Source organism: Leucoraja erinacea, chromosome 35 (assembly GCF_028641065.1).
Source record: "Leucoraja erinacea ecotype New England chromosome 35, Leri_hhj_1, whole genome shotgun sequence".
Lineage (NCBI taxonomy): Eukaryota > Metazoa > Chordata > Chondrichthyes > Rajiformes > Rajidae > Leucoraja > Leucoraja erinaceus.
The window spans coordinates 11,894,936-11,922,565 of NC_073411.1; the positions used below are offsets into that span (position 1 = coordinate 11,894,936).

The window sequence follows — 27,630 nt, forward strand, 5'->3', positions numbered from 1 at the left end:
CTTGTGGCTAAGGGGATCAGGGGGTATGGAGAGAAGGCAGGGATGGGATACTGAGTTGGATGATCAGCCATGATCATATTGAATGGCGGTGCAGGCTCGAAGGGCCGAATGGCCTACTCCTGCACCTAATTTCTATGTTTCTATGTTTCTATACAGTGGATAGATTCTTGATTAGTGCGACTGTCGGGGATTATGGGGAGAAGGCAGGAGAATGTGGTTAGGAGGTGATAGATCAGCCATGATTGAATGGCAGTGTAGGCTTGATGGGCCGAATGGCTCCTATCACTTATGACTACATGACCATTCTCTTCCCACAGATAGACAAAAGTGCTGGAGAACTCAGCGGGTGCAGCAGCATCTATGGAGCGAAGGAAATAGGCAACGTTTCGGGTAGAGACCCTTCTTCAGACTGAAGGAAATAGGCAACGTTTCGGGTAGAGACCCTTCTTCAGACTGAAGGAAATAGGCAACGTTTCGGGCCGAAACCCTTCTTCAGACTGAAGGAAATAGGCAACGTTTCGGGCCGAAACCCTTCTTCAGACTGAAGGAAATAGGCAACGTTTCGGGCCGAAACCCTTCTTCAGACTGAAGGAAATAGGCAACGTTTCGGGCCGAAACCCTTCTTCAGACTGAAGGAAATAGGCAACGTTTCGGGCCGAAACCCTTCTTCAGACTGAAGCAAATAGGCAACGTTTCGGGCCGAAACCCTTCTTCAGACTGAAGGAAATAGGCAACGTTTCGGGCCGAAACCCTTCCGGGTTTCGTCCCGAAACGTTGCCTATTTCCTTCGCTCCATAGATGCTGCTGCACCCGCTGAGTTTCTCCAGCACTTCGATTTTCCAGCATCTGCACAGTTCCTTCTTAAACTCTTCCCACAGATGCCGCCTGCCGCGCTGACTTACTCCGGCACTTTGTGCCTTCTTTTTTTTTTTTTTTTTTTTTTTTTTTAAATTTTATTTTTATTAGAAGTACGGTAAATTACAATTCTGCACAACACATATATCTTAATACATTTTTTGTACCGCTTCTTTTTTTTTTTTTAGAGCTTTAAGAAAAAGGTAGAAGTTAGGAAAGTAAAGAAAGTGCAAGAGAGTCGTGCAGTGCAAGAGTGTAAGGAAAAGAAAGCCCCTTAGGAAAGAAGTTAGAGAAGGAAGTAAAGTGAGAAAATAGACCCTAGAAAAGAGAGAAAGAGAAAGTAGAAACAATCGCTCTATTATAACATTAAACTCCGCAGAAAGGGGACTACCAACCAAGTCTGTTTTACCTCCCGTTACCAGGTCCTGATTCCGCTTATTTATATATTTGTTTTTTTTTTCTTTAGGTTACTATTGCACCTCATGCTTGTAATAGGTCCAGAAACATAGACCACGTCTTTTGAAATTGGTCTGCTTTACCTGCTAGGAGGAATCTCATCTCTTCCAGATGTAATGTTTCAAACATATTTGATATCCACATTTTTATTGTTGGTGTCGGCGCATTTTTCCAGAATTTAAGTATAAGCTTTTTTCCCATTATTAGCCCGTAATTAAATAAATTCTTCTGAAACACGTTTAATTCAGGGTTATCTTCCGATATTCCGAAGATAATCCATTCTGGTTTTGGTACCAGTTTTATTTTGATCAATTTCGAAAAAATATCAAATATTTCATACCAGAATTTTTGGATTTTTGTACAAAAAACAAAAGAGTGCGCTATGGTAGCTTCTTGACATAGGCATTTATCACAGATTGGTGAAACATTAGGGAAGATTTTATTTAATTTAGTTTTTGAATAATATAATCTATGTAATGTTTTAAATTGGATGAGCGTATGCCGTACGTTGATCGAACATTTATGCACCTGTAGTAAATGATTATCCCAGGTCTCTTTTGAGATTTTTATATCTAATTCTTGTTCCCAATCTTTTCTAATTCCATCTGTTGTGGGTATTTCTATGTTTAAAATACTTTGTGCCTTCTAATCTGTGGCAGGCGAGACAGCATCAGTGGTGTTGCTTGTGTTTGCCTACCTGCTCCTTGACACAGCAGGTGTAAGGTACACCGCAGGCCATTGGTCCTGGTGCATCACAGGCATGGTAATGGTTCACGGACCAGTCCTTGTACTCCTCTCCTCCGCAGCAAGAGAACTGTGAGCAAGAGAAAGGTTGGAATTATTGCTGGGCCTATTTGTTTCAAAAGAACTTACTTAATTATGGGCTAATAATGGGAAAAAAGCTTATACTTAAATGTTGGAAAAATGTTCCAATACCAACAAAAATGTGGATTTCAAACATAGAAACATAGAAACATAGAAATTAGGTGCAGGAGTAGGCCATTCGGCCCTTCGAGCCTGCACCGCCATTCAATATGATCATGGCTGATCACCCAACTCAGTATCCCGTACCTGCCTTCTCTCCATACCCCCTGATCCCCTTGGCCACAAGGGCCACATCTAACTCCCTCTTAAATATAGCCAATGAACTGGCCTCAACTACCCTCTGTGGCAGAGAGTTCCAGAGATTCACCACTCTCTGTGTGAAAAAAGTTCTCCTCATCTCGGTTTTAAAGGATTTCCCCCTTATCATTAAGCTGTGACCCCTTGTCCTGGACTTCCCCAACATCAGGAACAATCTTCCTGCATCTAGCCTGTCCAACCCCTTAAGAATTTTGTAAGTTTCTATAAGATCCCCTCTCAATCTCCTAAATTCTAGAGAGTATAAACCAAGTCTATCCAGTCTTTCTTCATAAGACAGTCCTGACATCCCAGGAATCAGTCTGGTGAACCTTCTCTGCACTCCCTCTATGGCAATAATGTCCTTCCTCAGATTTGGAGACCAAAACTGCACGCAATACTCCAGGTGTGGTCTCACCAAGACCCTGTACAACTGCAGTAGAACCTCCCTGCTCCTATACTCAACTGCAGTAGAACCTCCCTGCTCCTATACACTACACTTGGAAGAGATGAGATTCCTCCTAACAGGCAAAGCAGATCACTTCCAAAAGACGTGTTCTGCATTTATGGAACTATTACAAGCATAAGGTGCAATAATAAGTTAAAACATAAAGGCTACCAGGACCTGGTAACGGGGGGTATAAAATACATTTTTAATAAAAACACGGTTGGTATATCCTTGTTTGCGGAGTTTTGTGTTACAATAGAGCGATTGATTTTCCTTTCTTCTTTTTTTTTCTTTTCTTTCTAGGGTCTTATTTCTTTTCTTTACTTCCTTCTCTAATTCCTTCCCTAAGGGGTTCTCTTCTCCCAACACTTTCCTGCACCTTCACGATTCTTGCTTACTTTCCTTACTTCTTTTATTTCTATCTTTTTTAAAGCTCAAAAAATGAAGTGGTACAACATAATGTAATAAGATATATGCGATGTATTAATGTGATTTACTGAACTGCTAATAAAAATAAAATTTAAAAAAATGGAATTATTGCTGGGCCTTGCGAACACACCTGAGACAGCAGAGGCAGGAACTACAGGAAGGTCCATCCAAGTGGCTTGAAACCTCCAACCAGTTCTCCAAGGCTCCACTTTGTGTCCATCAGCTGAGAAGGTTGTTGGCTGCAAGGGCCAGGAAGTGAGCGGGTAAGATCATCTCTGACCCCTCTCACCCTGGCCGAATACTTTTTCAATCACTTCCCTCTGGAAGGCAACTCCGGACTGCCACAGCCAGACATAAAAACAGTTTTTATCCACGAGTAGTAGGCAATAATCAAAAATCTGTAGCCTCCTTTTTGCTCTGGTATTTTATTTCATTCACATGTTTAAACTATAATGTTTTATTATTAATGTTTTAATGTTTTATGTTTTATTCTTAATTGGTTACTATATGTCGTGTTGTTATTTGCGAGTGGAGCACCAAGGCAAATTCCTTGTATGTGTACATAGTTGGCCAACTTATTCATAAACTTTGTGTTGCTCAAGGCCCTGTCCCATTTTCACGATCTGATTCACAACCTTTTTTACTCGTGGACATTTTTCATCAGGCTAGAAAAACGCCCGGCCTACTTGATGCCACGAGTACCTACGACCTCCTACGACCTCGTGACGACCATGCTGCGAGTATGAGTCAAGGGCAAACTCGGCAGAGGTCATGAAAGTGGGACAGGCCCCTTTACAGAGCTGGTGGCTGGAATATCTTTCCATTCTGGAGCTGCATGCATAGTGTTGGCATCTGTTTGAGCCCAGAACAAGCTCACTGCCCAATTAACCATACCCAGGGCAGGAGCAGCACAGGTTTAGCATGGAGTAAAATACCTTCAACCCTGTCCCATCACACACAGCTGGGGCAGAGTCAGCGTTGGTGGATTTGCTACAGATTATAGTGGTGAGACCACACCTGGAGTATTGGTGAGACCACACCTGGAGTATTGGTGAGACCACACCTGGAGTATTGGTGAGACCACACCTGGAGTATTGGTGAGACCACACCTGGAGTATTGGTGAGACCACACCTGGAGTATTGGTGAGACCACACCTGGTGAGACCACACCTGGAGTATTGGTGAGACCACACCTGGAGTATTGGTGAGACCACACCTGGAGTATTGGTGAGACCACACCTGGAGTATTGGTGAGACCACACCTGGAGTATTGGTGAGACCACACCTGGAGTATTGTGTACAGTTTTGGGCTCCTAATCTGAGGAAAGTCATTCTTGCCATAGAGGGAGTACAGTGAAGGTTCACCAGACTGATTTCTGGGATGTCAGGACTTTCATATGAAGAAAGACTGGATAGACTGGACTTGTACTCGCTGGAATTTAGAAGATTGAGGGGGGATCTTATAGAAACTTACAAAATTCTTAAGGGGTTGGACAGGCTAGATGCAGGAAGATTGTTCCCGATGTTGGGGAAGTCCAGAACAAGGGGTCACAGTTTAAGGATAAGGGGGAAATCTTTTAGGACCGAGATGAGGAAAACATTTTTCACACAGAGAGTGGTGAATCTCTGGAATTCTCTGCCACAGAAGGTAGTTGAGGCCACAGTTCATTGGCTATATTTAAGAGGGAGTTAGATGTGGCCCTTGTGGCTAAAGGGATCAGGGGGTATGGAAAGAAGGCAGGGATGGGATACTGAGTTGGATGATCAGCCATGATCATATTGAATGGCGGTGCAGGCTCAAAGGGCCGAATGGCCTACTCCTGCACCTATTTTCTATGTTTCTATGTATAGACACAAAAAGCTGGATTAACTAAGCAGATCAGGCAGCATCTCTGGAGAAAATGAATAGCAGACGCTTTGGGGCCCAGACTCGCGTCACTGCCTTTGTAAGCTGAGCATGAGCTGATGCACATTCCAAATCACCAGGTGAATCACTGGTTACATAGAAAGAACATCAGCGTATCATGAGAGAGGTGGAGTTGAATTTCAAACAAGACGAAACTAATGTAAAATAAATGTTTAATTAAGACTGAGATGATTTGCACTAGGTAAACTGATCCGGTATTTTATTTTGGGAACCATATTTGCATCGAAAACCTTGATGCAAATTCGGTTCCTAAAATAAAATAGTCTTCCTTGTTTAATTTTAGTGCCATGACTATTGTCCAGTGAGATCCGGAAGCGCTACTTTCAGATCTGCTTTGGTCTGCCCGAAACTAGTTGATCTCCCAGCAGAGGAAGATGACCGTGAGGGAACTTTGCCGACCAGTTCATTCCAGACTGTAAGAGTATGTGCTGAGGAACTCGCCAAAGCTCGGTGCAGCCAACGCCAAGGACCACAGTCTAGGGCAGTGGTTCCCAACCTTTTTTTGGCCATGCCCCACCTAATCACCTCTAAAATCCTGATGCCCCCCATTGCTTTCCCTTGAGAGAAAACAGAGGAAATAGATATTATACGGGTAACTTAGCAAAAGCTCCATGAATCGCATTTCTAAATCCAATTCAATAAATAAGGTTCTCCCATGACCTCGCGCGCTTCGTGTGACGTGCATGAAGAGCGATGGCGCGGTGATTATGTAATAACTACACAATAAAGACCTTTTTTACCCAAAAAAAATTATTTACTCAAAATAACATCTGAAACATAAACTACATATGTTTACCTGATGGAAAATCCAAAAAAATAAAAAATTGAAAATTTGGACCCAGACCTCCTCAATCGCGCTCAATTGCCCCCCTGTGGGGCGTACGCCCCACGTTGGGAACCACTGGTCTAGGGTCTTTCCATTGCAGGATATAGGGGTGCAGGGTCGGGTGGGGTCATAGAAACATAGAAACATAGAAATAAGGTGCAGGAGTAGGCCATTCGGCCCTTCGAGCCTGCACCGCCATTCAATATGATCATGGCTGATCATCCAACTCAGTATCCCGTACCTGCCTTCTCTCCATACCCCCTGATCCCCTTAGCCACAAGGGCCACATCTAACACCCTCTTAAATATAGCCAATGAACTGGCCTCGACTACCCTCTGTGGCAGAGAGTTCCAGAGATTCACCACTCTCTGTGTGAAAAAAGTTCTTCCTCATCTCGGTTTTAAAGGATTTCCCCCTTATCCTTAAGCTGTGACCCCTTGTCCTGAACTTCCCCAACATCGGGAACAATCTTCCTGCATCTAGCCTGTCCAACCCCTTTAGAATTTTGTAAGTTTCTATAAGATCCCCTCTCAATCTCCTAAATTCTAGAGAGTATAAACCAAGTCTATCCAGTCTTTCTTCATAAGACAGTACTGACATCCCAGGAATCAGTCTGGTGAACCTTCTCTGCACTCCCTCTATGGCAATAATGTCCTTCCTCAGATTTGGAGACCAAAACTGTACGCAATACTCCAGGTGTGGTCTCACCAAGACCCTGTACAACTGCAGTAGAACCTCCCTGCTCCTATACTCAAATCCTCTTGCAATGAAAGCCAACATACCATTCGCTTTCTTTACTGCCTGCTGCACCTCAGGACGGCACGGTGGCACAGCGGTAGAGTTTCGCCCTTCGCCTTCTCTCGTGTGGCGTGGACAGCCTAAAGTTGTTGGACAACTTGTTCTATTTGATCCTTCCGTTTGTGCACGTCGAGTTGATTGCATTAGTCGAAACACGGCAGACCACGTGAAGGTTGCAATCTCCCACCCCGAGTTTCGCCCTGACAGCGCCAGAGGCCCGGGTTCAAACCCGACTACACGTGCTGTCGGTATGGCGTTTGCACGTTCTCGCCGTGACCGCGTGGGTTTTCTCTGGATGCTCCAATTCCAATCCAAAGACGTGCGTACAGGTTTGTACGTTAATTGGCTTCGGTAAGAATTGTAAACTGTACCTAGTGTGTAGGATAGTGTTGGAGTAAGGGGTGATCGCCGGTCGTAGCAGGCACGGGCTCGGTGGGCCGAAGGGCCCGGTTTCCGCTGAATCTCTAAACTAAAATAAAACCTCTCAAGGCAAGGGATATCAATCCGGGGGGAGGGGCACATAGTGGCAAGGATACTACGAAATAGAACACTAAATTATAAATGCATGTCTCGATTCTGAGAATGTCAGAAGAATTTTTTGCACTGTTCTTGGTTTGTATATATTTTTTTACCATTGTGAATAAAATTAAATTTTGAGAAAAATAACTGGAAGCACAAGTTATTATTTTTGGCTTGGATGTAAAGAAATGTGTGCCAAGTGCTTTATTAGTGACGGGATGGGCCTGTATGTACTGCCACCTGCAAAAAGTTGAATTTCATTAATTTGTTCACCAGCCACATGACACATATGTTTATTAAAGGTGTGCATCACCACCTTTTGTCTACAAAATATGCTTCAGTTGGAACCATATCTTTGCGTCCTGTCTGGACAGAGGTGGTGGGAAAATGATCTGTGGGCAGGATCAAAAGAGACTGCAAAATGATGTGGGCAAGATCGACTGTGGTGGTGGGCCTGATCTTAGACAATGATGAGAGGGCCTACCGGGAGGAGGTGGCTGATCTAGCACTCTGGTGCCAGGAGAACAGCCTCCTCTTGAACATCAAAAAAACGAAGGAGCTGATCATGGACTTTAGGAGGGTACATCATCCGAGGACGTACACTCCATTGAGTATAAATGGGGATCCTGTGGATAGGGTGAACTGTTTTAAATATCTGGGAGTCCACATCTCTGAGGATATGACATGGTCATCACACGCCTCAGCACTGGTGAGTAAGGCAAGGCAGCGCCTTTACCACCTCAGGCAATTGAGGAAATTCAGAGTGTCTCCGAGGATCCTCCAGTGCTTCTACGCAGCGGCGGTGGAAAGCATCTTGTCCGGGAACATTACCATCTGGTTCGGGAATTGCTCTGCCAAGGACAAGAAGGCTCTGCAGAGAGTAGTGCGTTCGGCCGAACGCACTATGGGAACTTCACTCACCCCCCTGCAGGAACTATACAACAGGAGGTGCAACTCCAGAGCAAACAAAATCATGAGAGACCTCTTCCACCCCTGCAACAGACTGTTCCAGCCGCTACGGTCAGGCAAACGCCTCCGTTGCCATGCAGTGAGAACGGAGAGGTTGAGAAGGAGTTTCTTCCCAGAGGCAATTCGGACTGTAAACGCCTTTCTCACCAGGGACTAACTGTACAGAACGTTTTTCCTTCTATTATTTATTATGTAAAATAATATGTGTGTTATGATTGTGTTTATAATTTGTTTGGTTTTTTTGTTGTTCACAAAAGCGAGCATTGCCACTTTCATTTCACTGCACATCTCGTATGTTTTGTATGTGACAAATAAACTTGACTTGACTTGACTTGACTAGTTTGGGTTTACTTTACAGTACTTGGCCTGGTTGGTTGTTTGTTTATTGTTAGTTTAGAGATGTAGCTCGGAAACAGGCCCTTCAGCCCACCGGGTCCGCTCTGACCAGCGATCCCCGCACACTAACACTATCCTACACCCGCTAGGGACAATTTTTACATTTACCAAGCCAATTAACCTACAAACCTGTACGTCTTTGGAGTGTGTGTGGAAATCGAAGATCTCGGAGAAAACCCACGCAGGTCACGGGGAGAACGTACAAACTCCGTACAGACAGCGCCCGTGGCCGGGATCGAACCCGGGTCTCCGGCGCTGCATTCGCTGTAAGGCAGCAACTCTACCGCTGCGCCACCGTGACTGCCCGATCTTGGCATTATGTTGGGTAGAGACATTGTGGGCCACAGTGCATGTCCCTGTGCAGTACTCTTCTATGCATTATGTTCTATGTTTTATCCATCATCCCTGTGGGGGATGAAAGTGTGAGAAGTTTAATACATTTGGACAGGTACATGGATTGGATGGGTTTAGAAAGATTTGGGCCAAACGCAGGCAGGTGGGACTGGTGTAGATGGGACGTTGGCTGGCGTGGGCAAGTTGGGCCAAAGGATCTGTCTCCACACTGTGTGACACTACAACACCAAATAATGTGGGTTAGCCTACACTATGGGGTCTTGAATTTGGCCCCTCTTTCAGATTCAGATTCAGATTCAGATTCAATTTTAATTGTCATTGTCAGTGTACAGTACAGAGACAGCAAAATGCATTTAGCATCTCCCTGGAAGAGCGACATAGCAAATGATTTGAATAAATAATAATAAGTGTCCGGGGGGGGGGGGTGGTGATTGGCAGTCACCGAGGTACGTTGTTGAGTAGAGTGACAGCCGCCGGGAAGAAGCTGTTCCTCGACCTGCTGGTTCGGGAACGGAGAGACCTGTAGCGCCTCCCGGATGGTAGGAGGGTAAACAGTCCATGGTTGGGGTGAGAGCAGTCCTTGGCGATGCTGAGCGCCCTCCGCAGACAGCGCTTGCTTTGGACAGACTCAATGGAGGGGAGCGAGGAACCGGTGATGCGTTGGGCAATTTTCACCACCCTCTGCAATGCCTTCCGGTCGGAGACAGAGCAGTTGCCATACCATACTGTGATGCAGTTGGTAAGGATGCTCTCGATGGTGCAGCGGTAGAAGTTCACCAGGATTTGAGGAGACAGATGGACCTTCTTCAGTCTCCTCAGGAAGAAGAGATGCTGGTGAGCCTCCTTGATCAGAGTAGATCAATCTCTTTGAAAGATTGCCATGTGAGTTTTTTACTTCCCTCTCGGACATTATTATAACCTTTCTGTGCCTACAGTCACATCTTACGTGGAGTTGATCACCACCCTAGCATCTTCCTGCACGCATGTTGAAGGAGTATAGACACAAAAAGCTGGAGTAACTCACCAGCATCTCTGCAGAGAAGTAATGGATGACGCAAAGTTACTCCAGCTTTTTGTGTCTATCTTCGGTTTAAATCAGCGTCTGCAGTTCTTCCCTACAACACATGATGAAGGAGCTGTTCCTGCTGTACACCCTTATAACACGGCACTGTGGCGCAGTGGTAGAGTAGATGTCTTATAGCACCAGAGACCCGGGTCCAATCCTGACTATGGTTGCCCTCTGTACGGAGTTTGTATGTTCTCACCGTGACCTGTGTGGGTTTTTTCCGGGATCTCCTGTTTCCTCCCAAACTCCAAAGACGTACAGGTTTATCGGCTAATTGGCTCGGCATATTCGTAAACATAGAAACATAGAAAATAGGGGCAGGAGTAGGCCATTCGGCCCTTCGAGCCTGCACCGTTCGCCATTCAATATGATCATGGCTGATCATCCAACTCAGTATCCTGTACCTGCCTTCTCTCCATACCCCCTGATCCCTTTAGCCACAAGGGCCACATCTAACTCCCTCTTAAATATAGTCAATGAACTGTGGCCTCAACTACCTTCTGTGGCAGAGAATTCCACAGATTCGCCACTCTCTGTTTGAATTTTTTTCTCATCTCGGTCCTAAAAGATTTCCCCCTTATCCTTAAACTGTGACCCCTTGTTCTGGACTTCCCCAACATCGGGAACAATCTTCCTGCATCTAGCCTGTCCAACCCCTTAAGAATTTTGTACGTTTCTATAAGATCCCTCCTCAATCTTCTAAATTCCAGCGAGTACAAACCGAGTCTATCCAGTCTTTCTTCATATGAAAGTCCTGACATCCCAGGAATCAGTCTGTAAACTGCCCCCAGTGTGTGTAGGATGGTGTTAGTGTGCGGGGATTGTTGGTCGGCCTGGACTTAGCGGGCCGAAGGGCCTGTTTCCATGCTGTAACTCTAAACTAAACTCATGGCCGAAGGATTGTTGCGTCAACATGTCCAATGGTGCTGACTGCCGGTCCATTGTAAAGTGGTCAGTGTGGGCTATTTCATCAACATGCTCCAGTAACCCAAGATAAACAGGACTCGTGACTCTGTCAGAAAAGTGCAGTAGATATCATCTATCGTTAGTCATAGTGCTGGAATAACAATGGCTATTCAACTTCAACACAGCTGCTAAACAGCCAACAATGAGTAAGTAATTGCATGTGAGAGCATTGCTGAGCTAATCAAACACAAAATACTGCTTGGAGCATCTTAAACAATTATCTAACAGAATGCTGTCCAATCCCGTGTTAAGAAAGCTCCATTTCAATTTACAGAACAATCTTACTCATCACTTAACTATTCATCCCATTGCAGTCTAGTTAGAAGTACAAGTGCAATAATTACAAGTGTTTTTCCCAATGTCCTCATGTAGAGCCTTACGCCTTGTCTTATTATCGTTACTTGTTTGAGCTTTTTTTTTAAAAAAAACCTCATGACTTTACCATTTATTTTTCACCCACCCGATAACTTTCCCATATCTGAACCCCCAACCTCTATCCAGTCACAAAGTCAGATCCATAGATACTTTTATTTTCCAATACCTGTAGCTAGCAGTGTGGTCACACCTCGGATCAACGTGTATAGAACATAGAACAGTCCACAGTGTGTGTAGGAAGGACCTGGAGAAGCCAGCAAAGGCTGCCTCGCCAACAGTCTGTCTGTCCTTTCTTCTATTTCCATATAACCATATAACCATATAACAATTACAGCACGGAAACAGGCCATCTCGACCCTTCTAGTCCGTGCCGAACACATAATCTCCCCTAGTCCCATATACCTGCGCTCAGACCATAACCCTCCATTCCCTTTCCATCCATATAACTATCCAATTTATTTTTAAATGATAAAAACGAACCTGCCTCCACCACCTTCACTGGAAGCTCATTCCACACAGCTACCACTCTCTGAGTAAAGAAGTTCCCCCTCATGTTACCCCTAAACTTCAGTCCCTTAATTCTCATGTCATGTCCCCTTGTTTGAATCTTCCCTACTCTCAGTGGGAAAAGCTTTTCCACGTCTATCCCTCTCATCATTTTAAAAACCTCTATCAAGTCCCCCCTTAACCTTCTGCGCTCCAAAGAATAAAGCCCTAACTTGTTCAACTGTAATTTCTGTTATTTTAAGTTCTGTACGGGACGGGACGGAACGGGGACGGGACGGGACGAGACGGGACGGGACGGGTGTACAGAAAACAGGGCCGGGAGGTGAACACTCTATCCTTGACCCCAGGAATAGGAGTAGAATTATGCCATTCAGCCCATCAAGTCTACTCCACCATTCAATCATGGTTGATCCATCTCTCCCTCCGAACCCCATTCTCCTGCCTTCTCCCCATAACCTCAGACACCTATACTCATCAAAAATCAAAGAAAATCGAACAATCTCACAAAATCTAAGAAAGGTTAGGAGCATAGGAACAGAAAACTGGGCAGGAATTTAATACACAATGAACTGTTTTGACTGCTCTTTTTACAATCCATATTCTCTGGATATCTAAATCCAAATGTTATTACCTGTACTTATATATACCAATATCAGACAGAGCAGAGTTCAACAAGCAGGAGAAAGACACATCTCAAAAATAGACAATTGAGATATTCAAAAATCCATTCTAATAATATAGCAATAAAATTGTGTAATATTCAGAGCTGGAACAGTATAATGGATCTTATAAATGCAGTGTCAAAACATAATTTAATTAAAATTTAGTATCAGCTAATTTTGATTTTCGCTCAACTCCTGTAAGTGTTCACACTGAATGTGTCATTTAGCTAGATTAAATTTCATGACAGATTCTGTAATGATAGACAGATGGGCCTGAGGAATGCTTTTTAAACTATCATGCACTTAATGAAAATTAAAAATGAAACTTCTGTAATTTTATTCTCATTCATGGGAGAGCAAATCGCCGCTTAAAAATACATATATTTTTGGGCAAAATGTGTTCTCTGCTCAAGATTCCTGATTAGGTATCAACAGCCATGCACTGGAGAATCCGCGATTGCTTTGAAGAAAAAGCAATGAAAATGCCTGATTGAAGCTGTATAAAATCAGACACAGCTCTATGGAGAGGATGCAGAGAATATCAAGTCTCATCGAACCAAAGATTGACACAAAGAGCTGGAGTAATTCAGTGAGTCAGTCAGCAAAAGGGTAGAGGCAAAGAGGCAGAGAGTGATACACTATGGAAACAGGCCCTTTGGCCCAACTTCCCCACACTGGCCAACATGTCCCAGCTACACTAGTCCCACTTGCCTGTACTTGGTCCATATCCCTTCAAACCTGTCCTATCCCTGTACCTAACTGTTTCTTAAACGTTGGGATAGTCCCAGCCTCAACTACCTCCTCTGACAGCTTGCTCCATACACCCACCGCCCTTAGTGTGACAAAGTTACCCCCCAGGTTGGGGGTGTTGAGACACAAGCAACTGCAGATGTTGGGATCTGGAGGGGAAAAAAACAAAGTGCTGGAGGAACTCAGCAGACCAGGCAGCATCTGCCAAGGGAAATGGACAGACGATGATGTGGACAGGATGTTTCCACTGGTAGGAGAGTCTAAGACCAGAGGTCATAGCCTCAGAATTAAAGGGCGCTCTTTTAGACAGGGGGTGAGGAGGAACTTCTTTAATCAGAGGGTAGTTAATCTGTGGAACTCATTGACACAGAGGGCTGTAGAGACCAAGTCAGTGGATATATTTTTAAGGCAGAGAAAGACAAATTCTTGATTGGAACTGGTGTTAATGGCTATGGGGAGAAGGCAGGAAAATGGAACGAGTTGCCAGAGGAGATAGTTGCGGCAGGTACCATATCAATGCTGAAGAAATATTTAGACAGGTATACGGCTAGGACAAGTTTACAGGGATATTGGTCATACACAGGGAGGTGGGACATGTTGGTCAGTGTGGTCAAGCTGGGCCGAAGGGCCTGTTTCACATTGTAAGACTCTGCTGGAGTAGTTCACTAACCTCCTGGCTGCAAATATAATCAATCAGAAACATGGTCGGGGTGGAAGATTGCAACCTTCCCTGTTTCGACTAATGCAATCAACTCGACGTGCACAAACGGAAGATCAAATAGACCAAGTTGTCCAACAACGTTAGACTGTACCCGCCACATGAAAGAAGAAGAAGAAACATGATCGAATATTTTCACGTTCCCAAGAAGCACCTCCCAGTTTGCCCACAATAAGTTCCCAATATCAACAATGTAGCCAAGAGGTAAAATCAATCAAGTCCACTGTCAAGTAATATTGCTTAAGAAGGAACTGCAGATGCTGGAAAATCGAAGGTAGAAAAAAGTGCTGGAGAAACTCAGCGGGTGCAGCAGGCAATAGGAAATAGGCAACGTTTCGGGTCGAAACCCTTCTTCGGACTGAAGAGGGGTTTCAGCCCAAAACGTTGCCTATTTCCTTCGCTCCATAGATGCTGCTGCACCCGCTGAGTTTCTGTCAAGTAATATTCCTCCTCGTATTCAAAACAGTGCCCTGAAATCTTTATTATTGTATGTTAACTGTGTGTCGTTGCGTTAATGGGTTTGTCAAGCTACAGTGAGTGAGAATGTCATTGTTCCATTGTCAATGGTTGATTAGTATAAGGGTGTCAATGGTTATGGGGCAAAGACAGGAGAATGGGATTGAGAGGGAAAGATATATCAGTCATTATTGCATGGCAGGGACCTGATGGGCCGAATGGCCTTATTCTGCTCGTGTGACTTACAAACATATAATACATGTGGCAAGTCAATACTATTGAGTTCGACAGAGGACCTTCATTTCATATCATATCGTAGTTTCTGCTGTAGATAAAAATGCTGGAGAAACTCAGCGGGTGCAGCAGCATCTATGGAGCGAAGGAAATAGACAACGTTTCGGGCCGAAACCCTTCTTCAGGCTGATGACTGAATTCTGCTGTCACATTCCGCAGTAATATTTAGTTCAGTAATAATTCCTTCAGTAATAATTAGAGTCTGCAGTAATATTGTCAGCTTCTGTAGTATTTGCAATCGAAACGATTTTTATGGAATGAAAACCAAGAGGAAAAAAGCAAAGGAATTGCAAAAGTTTTGAATCATGCCGGTTCTGGGAATTGCATTGTTTATAGTCAATTAAGGAGAAAACCAGCCTTTTTTTTTGTGAAAAGCAATTCCACTGCACAAATTCAATTTCAATTGGCAGGCTGCTATTAAACTGTGGAGTGACTGGCTCGGGATGCCTCCGCTGCTCTCCAGAGCAGCTCCTCAGGTTTTTTTGCTTGGTTATGTTTAAGTGACAGGCTGGAAGACTCACAGTCGCCTCTCCACAGACAAATGCAGTTTAAGTGTTGCTTTGTGAAGAGCTCACAGCCCGGCAAGGCGGGACGACAGCGGCCAAGCATTGGCAATGTTTGGTTTTAGTTTAGTTTAGACATACAGCGTGGAAAGCCGAGTCCGCACCGACCAGCGATACCTGGACTATCCTACACACACTAGGGACAATTTACATTTATACCCAGCCAATTAACCTACAAACCTGTATGTCTTTGGAGTGTGGGAGGAAACTGGAGCTTCCGGAGAAAACCCATGCAGGTCACGGGTAGAACGCACAGCCCGCTGAATGCATAGCACGCTAACTAAAAAGCCCAAAACGTCACCCATTCCTCTCTCCAGAGATGCTGCCTGTCATGTTGAGTTACCTCAGCATTCTGTGTCTAAATCAGAACCTGTACCATCTCCCAATCTCCAGACATGTTGGTTTGAGGTCTTTCCACATTTTGACACTAAAACAAATGCTTTTCATTTCCATGATTTATCTACATTGGATGCTGCGTGATTTATTCGGTTTCCTCTAATGTATTTGGGAGGACAAGTATGTATCACATAAAATATTTAAATACCTCGTTGAATACAATCTCTCTTGGTTACTGTGATCAATGAGCTGAGTCTCTGAACTTCAAAAAAAAACCTACTAAAAAATTCCCTGGATATTGATCAACTTTTGTGTGAGTATCATTAACTGGTCCTTGCTCTTGCAGAGTTGAACAACACTTAAGGGCCTGTCCCACTTAGGCGATTTTTAGGCGACTGTCGTAGCAGGTCACTGAAAAAACGGTGACTGGTTCCCTCCCTTTGACATAAAATTTGAAATGAAATCATTACTTTAACATCGTCTTGTTGGAACTGACAGTGCCGTGGGAGGACCGTCTGGAGGAGGACCACGAGAGGAAGATGGCCAAGTATGAAGAGCTGGTCATAGACTGCCGCAAGCAGGGCTGGAAGGCAAGGTGTATGCCCATCGAGGTTGGCTGCAGAGGTTTTGCAGGGCAATCGCTCTACAAAGCCTTGAGTGCACTGGGCATTAACGGAGTGGCGAGGAGAAAGGCCATCAAGAACACCACAGAGGCAGCGGAGAAAGCCTCGAGATGGCTCTGGATCAGGAGAGGAGGTCCATGGAGAGGAGCGAATGCCACCTGAACACAAGTGGTGATCTGATCAACCACGGCTGGGTCGCCTGGGTGAGGGTGTCTGATGTTGAACGACCCGAAACACCCAGGTTACATCACTGATGATGTGTTCAGGAGCATCTATCGATGTATTTGTTTCAATAACAACACTACTTCATTATTTATTCTGTTTGTAGTTTGTTTGTTTGTTTGTTTGTAATTTTGCACAAAGTCCACAAGCATCGCCACTTTTCATTTCACTGCACACATCTCGTATGTGTATGTGACAAATAAACTTGACTTGACTTGACTTAACGAAGTGAGCACCAGCAACAACCTATGTCACCCTGGCAACAGCTACGACAGTCACTTTGAACACATTTTAGATTTTCCCTTTAAAATGCTCTTCAGCATCTGAACAGATAAGGTCAACCTTCTTCACCTCTTTGACCACGAGAGTGTCTCCGCACTGCCAACTGCAGCCAGTGCTCACCGCCCTCGAAGTAAAAATCCTTGTGGGACAATGTTCACCAGAACTACTGCCTTGCCATTGCCTCTGTCCCAATACTGCGAGACCACAACATGACTACAACTTTGTGTAGAAAGGAGCTGCAGATTCTGGCCTACACCGAAGATAAGACACAAAATGGTGGAGTAACTCAACGGGTCAGGCAGCATCTCTGGTGAGAAGGAATAGGTGACATTTCAGTTTGAGACCCTTCTTCAGACTGAGAGTCTCTCAGGTCTTGACCAGAAACGTCACCTATTATTTTTTTCTCTTGTATAACTAAAATTTGACAGTAGCTCCGTAACTGAATCGCTGAACTCAGCACCAATTATGCGAGGCTTTCTGCAGTTAACAAAAACTCAATAAAAATGTTAATTCAAAAATAAATTAGTTTCTAAAGCCCATGAATAGGATATTTATTTCATTTACCAGTTCAGTGGAATTACATTGCATGGCAAATGTTCAATTAATCAACATCTGTTTTGCAAATAACATTATTCTTATATAGTGACATCAATGTCCGAAAACAACGTATGAAGTTTAGCGTCAAGGACAGAGTTTTATGTGGTTTTATGTGTATTAATTATTTAGGTTGAAATCATTGAAAATATGGTAAATGTAACGGAAATTCCATTAAAGAAAATTAAAGCATCAATTTCTGCACAGGATTGCTGTAACAATCTAATAATTCTCTTTTTCAATAAAGCTGTTCCAGCTCCTTGCATGATGTCTCGACACTAACTATTAGATACATATAAGGGCTTTTGTACGAACGCAATCCCGCGCATTTTTGGGATGTGGGAGGAAATTGGAAACCCACATTGTCGCAGGGGAGAACATGCAAACTCCACATTGACAGCACCCCAGGTTAGGATTGAACCTGGGTCTCTGGTGCTGCGAGGCAGTGGTTCTACCAGCTGCGTCGCTCTCCCGCCCTCCCTACCCTTCTGCCCCTTTGAAGAAACCACCTCTCCCTCTGTAATATTCGCCAACCCATCCCAAGACCGAGTAGCCCATTCCAACATCCCTCTCATGTGCTTCTGGAGCAGAAAGCATAGTTTACAAAGGGGGGCACAGTGGTGCCACGGTAGAGCTGCTGCCTTACTGCGCTAGAGACCCAGGTTCGATCCTGACTATGGGTGCTGTCTGTACTGAATTTGTACCTTTGCTCCCTGTGAGCATGTGGGTTTTCTCCGGGTGCTCCGGTTTCCTCCCACTTTCCAAAGACATGCAGGTTTGTAGGTTCATTGGCTTTTGCAAATCGTGTAGGATAGGACGGGTAATCGCTGGTCGGAGTGGACGCGGTGAGCTGAAGGGCCTGTTTCCACGCTGCATCTCTAAACTAACCAAGTAACTGCAGATGGACAAAGCTGCTGGAGAAACTCAGCAGGTGAGGCAGCATCTATGACCCTTAAGGGTCCCGACCCGAAACGTTGCCTATTCCTTCGCTCCATTGATGCTGCCTCACCCGCTGAGTTTCTCCAGCAGTTTTGTCTACCTTCGATTTATCCAGCATCTGCAGTTCCTTCTTAAACAAGTAACTGCAGATGCTGGTTTACAAAAAAAACATACAAAGAGGGGAACCGGCAGGTGATGGCTTCCCATGCGCTCCCATCTAGTTCCCTTGTTTCTTTGAGTAGTGGCGGCTGTTGGTTTTGGGAGATACAGCACAGAATGCTTGCTACACTTCATCTTGTGGTTCAGTTGTCATTGCTTCCAACTTTGGAAACTTAACGAGCTGAAAGAGTGTGGCTTTAACAATAAAAGCAACATAATGATGATGTCCAAAGTCAATAGGGATTTGCTCTGTAGTCTTGTAGGTGGGCAACACACGACAGCTCTTAAATCAACTTTCAGCTGAAGTGGTGACAAGTGAGTTATTTGGCAGAGAAACACACTTGACAATTCATTCTGGACCAGGTAATTGGGGAGTTGATTAAATGTCCACTCTCCCACATTGGACAAATTGGACAAATTGTCCAATGTACTTCAAGGAACAGAAATCATTTGCTCAGCTTGCCTGAGAAGCCCGTCGATATGCAGAATGGAATTGTCCATTCACTTCCCCACCTCCTATTGCAGCTGCACTCAGAGACATCGTCACTTCAACCAAGCGCATGGACTTCACAGACTAGGGCGGCACAGTGGTGCAGCAGTAGAGTCGTTGCCTTGCAGTGCCAGAGACCCAGGTTCAATCCTGACTACGGGTGCTGTCTATCAGCTCTCCCCGTGACAGCGTGGGTTTTCTCCGAGATCTTCGGTTTTTCCCCACACTACAAAGACGTACAGGCTTGGTACAAGTGTAAATTGCTGGCTCGAAGGGGCCGAATGGCCTCCTCCTGCACCTGTTTTCTATGTTTCTATGTTTCACCCAGGTGAATGTGCAAAGGACTTTGGGGAGAAGTACAGAAGCTTGGGGGAGATGCAGAGAGATTCTGAAGAGATAGAGACAGGTTAAGTGAATGGGTAAATATATAACGGAGAGAATGTATTGTGTATGGTCATCCAATTTGGTAGAAAACATAGGTACAGAAAATCAGTAATGAGTCTTGGCCAGAACTCTCTTCAAAAAGAGATTTTTAATCTCAATGAGACTTCTCCTGGTTCACAAGGTTAATTCCCGGGATGGCGGGACTGTCATATGCTGAGAGAATGAAGCAGCTGGGCTTGTACACTCCGGAATTCAGAAGGAGAGGTGATCTTATTGAAACATATAAGATTATTAAGGGTTTGAACACGCTAGAGGCTGGAAACATGTTCCTGATGTTGGGGGGAGTCCAGAACCAGTGGCCACAGTTTAAGAATAAGGGGTAAGCTGTTTAGAACGGAGATGAGGAAACACTTTTTCACACAGAGAGTTGTGAGTCTGTGGAATTCTCTGCCTCAGAGGGCAGTGGAGACAGGTTCTCTGGAAACTCCTAAGAGAGAGCTAGATAGCGCTCTTAAAGACAGTGGAGTCAGGGGATATGGGGAGAAGGCAGGAACGGGGTACTGGTTGTGGATGATCAGCCGTGATCACATTGCAGCTGGCTTGAAGGGCCGAATGGCCTACTCCTGTTTCTATGTTTCCTGCATCTGAAGGAGGGTGTTTAAGAAGGAACTGTGCAGATGCTGGAAAATCGAAGGTACACAAAAATGCTGGAGAAACTCAGCGGGTGCAGCAGCATCTATGGAGCGAAGGAAATAGGCAACGTTTCGGGCCGAAACCCTTCTTCAGACTGATAGGGTGGGGGGGGGGGGGGGGGGGGGGGGGAGAAGAAGAAAGAAAAAGGAGGAGGAGGAGCCCGAGGGCTGAGGGAGAGATAGGAAGGGGAGGAGACAGCAAGGGTAACAAAATTGGGAGAATTCAATGTTCTGAAGAAGGGTTTTCGGCCCGAAACGTTGCCCATTTCCTTCGCTCCACAAATGCTGCCGCACACGCTGAGTTTCTCCAGCAATTTTGTCTACCTTCGATTCTCCAGCATCTGCAGTTCCTTCTTGAGCTACTCCTGCACCTATTGTCTATTGTCTATTGCAGTTAATGTGACCAATGTAACATTTTAAGGACAAATAAATGCTTCAAGCGCCAGCAAGCAATTGACAATCTTGCACCAAGGAACTGTTTAAAAGTCATAAGATTGGAAAGTGCAGCATCTAAAAATACTGCACTTTAATCCTGGGCTTCTGATCAATAACATCCATCAAAGCAATTGCTGCCTTTCACTTGGGCTTCCAACTAATACAAAGATCAATGTGTTCATGGCCAGAGGCACAATAGTCTTTGTAGGTTCAGGATGGTGTTGTCACTGATGTTTCTATTCTGCTCCCTGCTATGCCATGCAGTCATCACTCTACACAGTCCACCTGACACACAAACCCTCAGCAATAAATATCCAGGTAACAGGTTCTGATTCAGTAATACAACCCCTGGGCCTCTGCTGTTAGAATGATTGAATGAAATATCTAGCCTTGTAACACTTGTCATTGATTTTCCTATATTTAATACATGACTACTAGCAGCACACAGTTCAGAAATGCCAGCCTCAGTGAGGCCTTCATCCAAATTGATGATCTTTTAGTGTTGGAAGGAACTGCAGATGCTGGTATTTAATCGAAGATAGACACAAAGTGCTGGAGTAACTCAGCGGGACCGGCGGCATCTCCGGAGAGAAGGAATGGGTGAGGTTTCAACCAGGTTCAGGAATAGCTACTTCCCCACAGCCATCAGGCTATTAAATTTGGCTCGAACTGTATATATGTATGTCGTTTGTTTGTTTACACTATTCTTATAACAAATGTAAAGCACTTTGGCCAACGAGAGTTGTTTTTTAAATGGGCTATATAAATAAATGTGACTTGACTTGACTTGACAAAACTCTGAACATTAATAGCCCATTTTCTGTTATTTGCACTTTACCAGTTTATTTATTCATGTGTGTATATATTTATATCATGGTATATGGACACACTGATCTGTTACACATCCTGGCTACACCATCCTGGCCACACACTCATCTCCCTGCTACCTTCAGGTAGAAGGTACAGGAGCCTGAAGACTGCAACAACCAGGTTCAGGAATAGCTACTTCCCCACAGCCATCAGGCTATTAAACCTGGCTCGGACAAAACTCTGATTATTAATAACCCATTTTCTGTTATTTGCACTTTATCAGTTTATTTATTCATGTGTGTATATATTTATATCATGGTATATGGACACACTGCTCTGTTTTGTAGTCAATGCCTACTATGTTCTGTGTGCTGAAGCAAAGCAAGAATTTCATTGTCCTATCAGGGACACATGACAATAAACTCACTTGAAGTTGAACTTGAGACTATTCTTTGTGACCATCAGTGTGATTAGCCCACTGCTATACTCTCTTTACAACTTTGTGGTGGCACAGAGCGCAGCAGAAGAGCTACTGCCTTACAGCGCCAGAGATCCGAGTTCGATCCTAACTACGGGGACTTGTCTGCACGGAGTTTGTACGTTCTCCCCGTGACCGCGTGGGTTTTCTCCGAGATCTTCGGTTTCCTCCCACACTCCAAAGCCGTTCAGGTTTGTAGGTTAATTGGCTTGGGTTTGGCTAGTGTGCAGGGCAATGTTAGAGTGCTGGAAGGACCTGTTTCTGCACTGTATCTCAAAACTATAAACTAAAATTAAACATTTTGTGTCTATCTTTGGTATAAACTTGCATCTGCAGTATTTTGGTTCTCCATTCTAGCAGTTAAACATCTAAGACTCTAAACTCCACTCTGGCTACTCTCTTTAAGCCCTGCCTGCTTTTATATAATCTAAGTAAAGCAACCCGAGTGAGGTTCAGAGTGCTGGAGTAACTCAGTAGATCAGACAGAGCAACTCTGGAGAAACTGGATAGATGACCTGTCGGGTTGCACTTTGTATCTTTTTTTTTTTTAAAGCAGCATCTGCAGTTCCTTGTTTCTTCCTTGAATGAGATCCAGTTCCAGGTTCAGTCACGTTTCAATCAAGGCAAATGGGATTGAAGTTCTTGTGCTGGTGGATTTAGTCATCTTGAACACAAGCCAAAGTTTATTTTTAGGTAAAGATTGCCTGCGGTGGTTGGCCTGTCAGTCTCCGCACAGGCTAATTCTATCTTTGCGCTGAGCCACAAAGATTTCCTAATTCAGTATTGTGCCAGCCCGGGCTAGCAGTCTTCTCGTTGACATCAGCTGAATCAGCATTCTGGAAGATTCCGAGAGAATGCGCATTGTTTGGGGCAGGGCAGGGACAGGCAGAGTGTGCAATGTTGGAGGGGGAGAGGGGACTATCAAATGGTGGGGCCCTGGGAAGTATTGTGGCACAGCAAGACTTGTGGGGTCACAAAAAGCTGGAGTAACTCAGCGGGTCAGGCAACATCTTTGGAGAAAAGGAATAGGTGGCGTTTCGGGTCGAGACCCTTCTTCAGACTGAAGACGAGTCTCAATCCAAAAGGTCGCCAAGAGATTCTGCCTGACCCGCTGGGTTGCTCCAGCTGTTTGTGTCTATCTTCAGTTCCAGCCAGCATCTGCAGTTCCTTCCTACACAGAAAGACTTAAAAGTCTTTATGGAAGATTTTCCCTGGAAGAGGTGGACAGGCTTGTGATTAAGGTATCTGGCACACATGCCTTCATTGGTCTGGGTATTGAGTATGGGAAAGAACACAAAGTGCTGGAGTAACTCAGCAGGTCAGGCAGCATCTCTGGAGAACTTGGATAGGTGACGTTACAGATCGAGACCCTTCTTCAGACCGTCTTGACTCAAAACGTCACCGGTCCACGTTCTCTAGAGATGCTGCCTGGCCCGCTGAGTTACTCCAGCACTTCATGTCCTTTGCGTATTAACCAGCATCTGCAGTTCTAGGTTTCTACATTGAGTTCGGAGTTGGGACGAGGGGGATTGAGGGGGAGAGGGGGAAGATAGAAGAAATGCCCTTTAGCCCACCCACTCGCACCTCCCTACTCAATTAATTTACAAGTTTACAGAAGCCAATTAATGTACAAACATATGTACATTTTTGGAATGTGGGAGGAAACCGGAGCACCAGGAGAAAACCCACAAGGTCACAGGGAGAAGGTACAAACTTCATAGAGACAGTACCCATAGTCAGGATCCAACACGGGTCTCTGGCGCTGTAAGGCAGGAACTCTAGTGCTGTGCTGTTATGCCATCAGGCAGCATGTCTGTGGTAAGACAGGCAAGCAAACGTCTTTCTCCAAAGGACTCTGCCAAACTCACCCTGTCTTTCAGATTCAGATTCAATTTTTTAATTGTCATTGTCAGTGTACAGTACAGAGACAACGAAATGCATTTAGCATCTCCCTTGAAGAGCGACATAGCAAACGATTTGAATAAATAATAATAAGTGTCCGGGGGGGGGGGGGGGGGGGGGGGGGGGGGATTGGCAGTCACCGAGGTACGTTGTTGAGTAGAGTGACAGCCGCCGGAAAGAAGCTGTTCCTCGACCTGCTGGTTCAGCAACGGAGAGACCTGTAGCGCCTCCCGGATGGTAGGAGGGTAAACAGTCCATGGTTGGGGTGAGAGCAGTCCTTGGCGATGCTGAGCACCCTCCGCAGACAGCGCTTGCTTTGGATAGACTCAATGGAGGGGAGCGAGGAACCGGTGATGCGTTGGGCAATTTTCACCACCCTCTGCAATGCCTTCCGGTCGGAGACAGAGCAGTTGCCATACCATACTGTGATGAACTGTTAACTTGAAGAACAGTTTTGCATGAACTGTTAACTTGAAGATCTTGCTGAATTAAAAATTCAATATCGATTCACATTCAGCTGCTGGGGTGGGATTTGAACTCGGACCCTGTGATTGGCCCCACCCCACCTCCACCCACGACAAATACATCAACCCTCAGACCAAGGAATAGACAAGGTCCAGATCTCATTAGCGGCGATATGCTTTTCAAATCAATTTCCAAGCAAGAAACAAGCAGAACATATGATTCAATCAACATCAGAGACTGACCTACCTTGACTTGAATGCGGTCCAGAATGTTTTTGAAATCCAAGTCATCGTAGTAATGTCTGATTCCCTCTCGTACATTCGCTTTAAACATTAAAAGAACCTGAGGGACAGAAGGGTTCAAAGGAGTCAGAATCTCCTCAAGACACAGTTTACAGTTTCGGCCCGAAACGTTGCCTATTTCCTTCGCTCCATAGATACTGCTGCACCCGCTGAGTTTCTCCAGCATTTTTATGTTACTCCCTCCTCATACTGTTACGGAGCAATCCTGAAAGTACCGTGATTGTTGGCCGAGGAAGAAGGTGACAATGAAGTATACAAAGAGTAAAATGAATCAGGAGGAATCAGTGAAAATAGTGAAGGAGGGTGGAGGAGAGAGAGAGATAGGGGAAGCTGCCCATCCTAGTACTCTGTCTAGTTTCAATGTCCCCCTGGTTAATTTTATATTTTGTATGCCTCGTTGTCACCTTCCCCATAGCCAACCGTGGGTGCCTGCGGGCTTAACATCACGGAGCCCGCGGCCTCTGGTCAAAGACTGACTTCGGGAACTCCAAGCTGTGGGCGTTTAGATCGCCCCGACACGGGAGCTTCGATCGGCAGCAGTGGGAGTTTCGACGGCCCCGACACGCGAGTTTCGACGGCCCCGACGGATGGTTCCACTGCCCCGACCGCGGGAGAATAAAGAGGGAAGAAGATTAGACTTTATTGCCTTCCATCACAGTGAGGAACGTGGGGAATCCACTGTGGTGGATTTTATGTTAACTTTTATGTAGTTGTGTGTTTCGGTGCTTTGTTTTCCTTATGGCTGTATGGTAATTCGCATATCACTGTACATTAATTGTTACATGTGACAATAAAAGACCTTTGAAACCTTTGAAAGTCCAGTAAAGTCCAATTAAAGATAGTCCGAGGGTCTCCAATGAGGTAGATGGGAGGTCAGGACCGCTCTCTTGTTGGTGAGATAAATCAGTTGCCCAATAGCAGCTGGGAAGAAACTGTACCTGAATCTAGAGCTGTGCATTTTCAAATTTCTGTACCTCTTGCCTGATGGGAGTGGGGATAAGAAGGAGTGGCCGGAGTGAGTCGGGACATTGGTTGTGCTGCTGGCCTTGCCGAGGCAGCGTGAGGTGTAAATGGAGTCAATGGAAGGGAGGTTGGTTTGTGTGATGGTCCACAATTCTCTGCAATTTCTTGCGTCTCGGATGGAGCTGTTCCCAACCCGTGATGTGATGCATCCCGATAAAATGCATTCAACGGCGCATCTGTAGAAGTTGGTGAGAGTAGATGGGGACATGCCGAACTTCCTAAGCCTTCCAAGGAAATAGAGGTATTATTTGGCCATTGCTCCGATGTGTATGGAGAGGATGGGTGGTATCACAGTGGCCATCCTGAGTCAATCTTACACATAGCCCATTATATACCACTAATTAGCATCTTCTTAGTAAATAACTGGGAATGATGAAGATTAGTAGGCAAGTCAAAAAGAAAACAGAAATCAAAGTAATGTACCTTATTCCGGCATAAAAAGCTGACGATGATGAAAACCAGCTCCAGCAACAACACAACGACTAGCGTCCACTTAAACTGCAGCGGGGAAATAAAAATAAATGATGGGTTAAGGAGTTAACAAGACATGGGGCCAAATGGGAGACAGAACTCTGGTAGAAGAGGCAAGTAGAAGAACTGTATCTCGTTACATGTGGGAATAAAAAACCAAATAGCGACACATAGACCATGGTGACCAAACCAAACAACTGGTCGCAGAGATTTAAGGGCCTGTCCCACTTGAGTGTCATTTGCGTGTCACGCAGATGGCGAGGAAAGATTTTGTACATCCCAAAATCCTGGGGAGCCACGCGCCACCGCTTGTCACTGCCTACGTCACCACGCACCATGCGCGTATCATGTGCGCGGCACAATGCGTCGTGATGCGTAAACGTTGACGTGTAAATTACATGCAACTGACGTCCAAGTGGGACAGGCCCTTTAGGCAGCACCTTAAAGGGGGAAAGAAAGGTGGAAATATTTAAGGATGAAAATCCAAGCTTGGGGCCAACACAGAATGGCAGACAATGGTGGCAACGCCCAAGAGGGGTCTACACAAGAGGTTGGTCTATGCATGGCTAGCGCAGGAACGGCGTGGGAAGAAATACATAAGAAATCTCATGTGCATAATTTCCTGTCAACAGTTTTGGGCCTTTGATTCGTTCTAACAATGGGAACGGGTGCAGACGACAGATAAAATGACAACTTTAGTGCCAGAGAAACATGGAGTTCAGATCATGAAACATCAGTTATATTCCTGCCATAGACAACATGAGAAATAGTATCACATGAAACATTGATAATTAGGTGGTTGAAAGGCAAGGTGTCAATCACTGTAGCACACTCTCTCAGCATGAGAAACAATCTAACTTTAACATCTCTCGGGGCAGATATTGTTCTGCTGCTGAGAGTGAGTGGCGATGAGCAATGATCAGGCACATGACCCTTCTGCCCTGAGACTTCCTCAATGGGCTATCAATGGTTTATGGTGCCATATTTCTCTCGTGTACAGCTAGCTGCACAGTAAAACTCTTTTTGCCAAGTCCACGCTGACCAGTGATCCCTGCACACCAACACTATCCTACATACATCAGGGACAGTTTGCAATTTTACCGAAGCCAATTGACCTACAAACCTGAGTTAGACAAAAATGCTGGAGAAACTCAGCGGGTGCAGCAGCATCTATGGAGCGAAGGAAAAAGGCAACGTTTCGGGCCGAAACCCTTCTTCTTTAACACTTTGACCTACAAACCTGTCTGAACCTACAAAAAGTCTGGAGAAGGGCCTCGACCCGAAACGTCACTCATTCCTTCTCTCCAGAGATGAGAGATGCCGCCTGTGGTCCCGCTGAGTTACTCCAGTATTTTGTGTCTACCTACAAACCTGTACGTATATTGAGTGTGGGAGGAAACTGGAGCACCTGGAAGAAACCCACATGGTCACGGGGAACGTCCAGGTTCAGGAACAGCTTCTTCGCTACAGCCAACAAATAAGCTCTGAACTACAACAGACTTATTATCATTACACTACATCTGTTTATTTATTGAGTATGTGTGCATGTGTATATATACACACACTGAAC

At 45.0% G+C, this 27,630-nt stretch overlaps 1 protein-coding gene across 3 annotated transcripts in view; it reads right to left on the bottom strand.

Moving 5' to 3' along the window:
- zgc:110329 (uncharacterized protein LOC550500 homolog) overlaps positions 1 to 27,630 on the bottom strand; it is an 87,653-nt gene that overhangs the window by 29,808 nt on the left and 30,215 nt on the right. For 2 of the 3 annotated variants that reach the window (XM_055662317.1, XM_055662316.1), the window contains exons 3-5: positions 26,013 to 26,087; positions 24,511 to 24,606; positions 2,009 to 2,125 (exon numbers count right to left, since the gene is read on the bottom strand). In XM_055662317.1, the coding sequence (XP_055518292.1) occupies positions 2,009 to 2,125; positions 24,511 to 24,606; positions 26,013 to 26,087 (288 nt within the window). The remainder of the gene's footprint in view (positions 1 to 2,008; positions 2,126 to 24,510; positions 24,607 to 26,012; positions 26,088 to 27,630) is intronic. The other variant, XM_055662318.1, reaches the window with a different exon arrangement.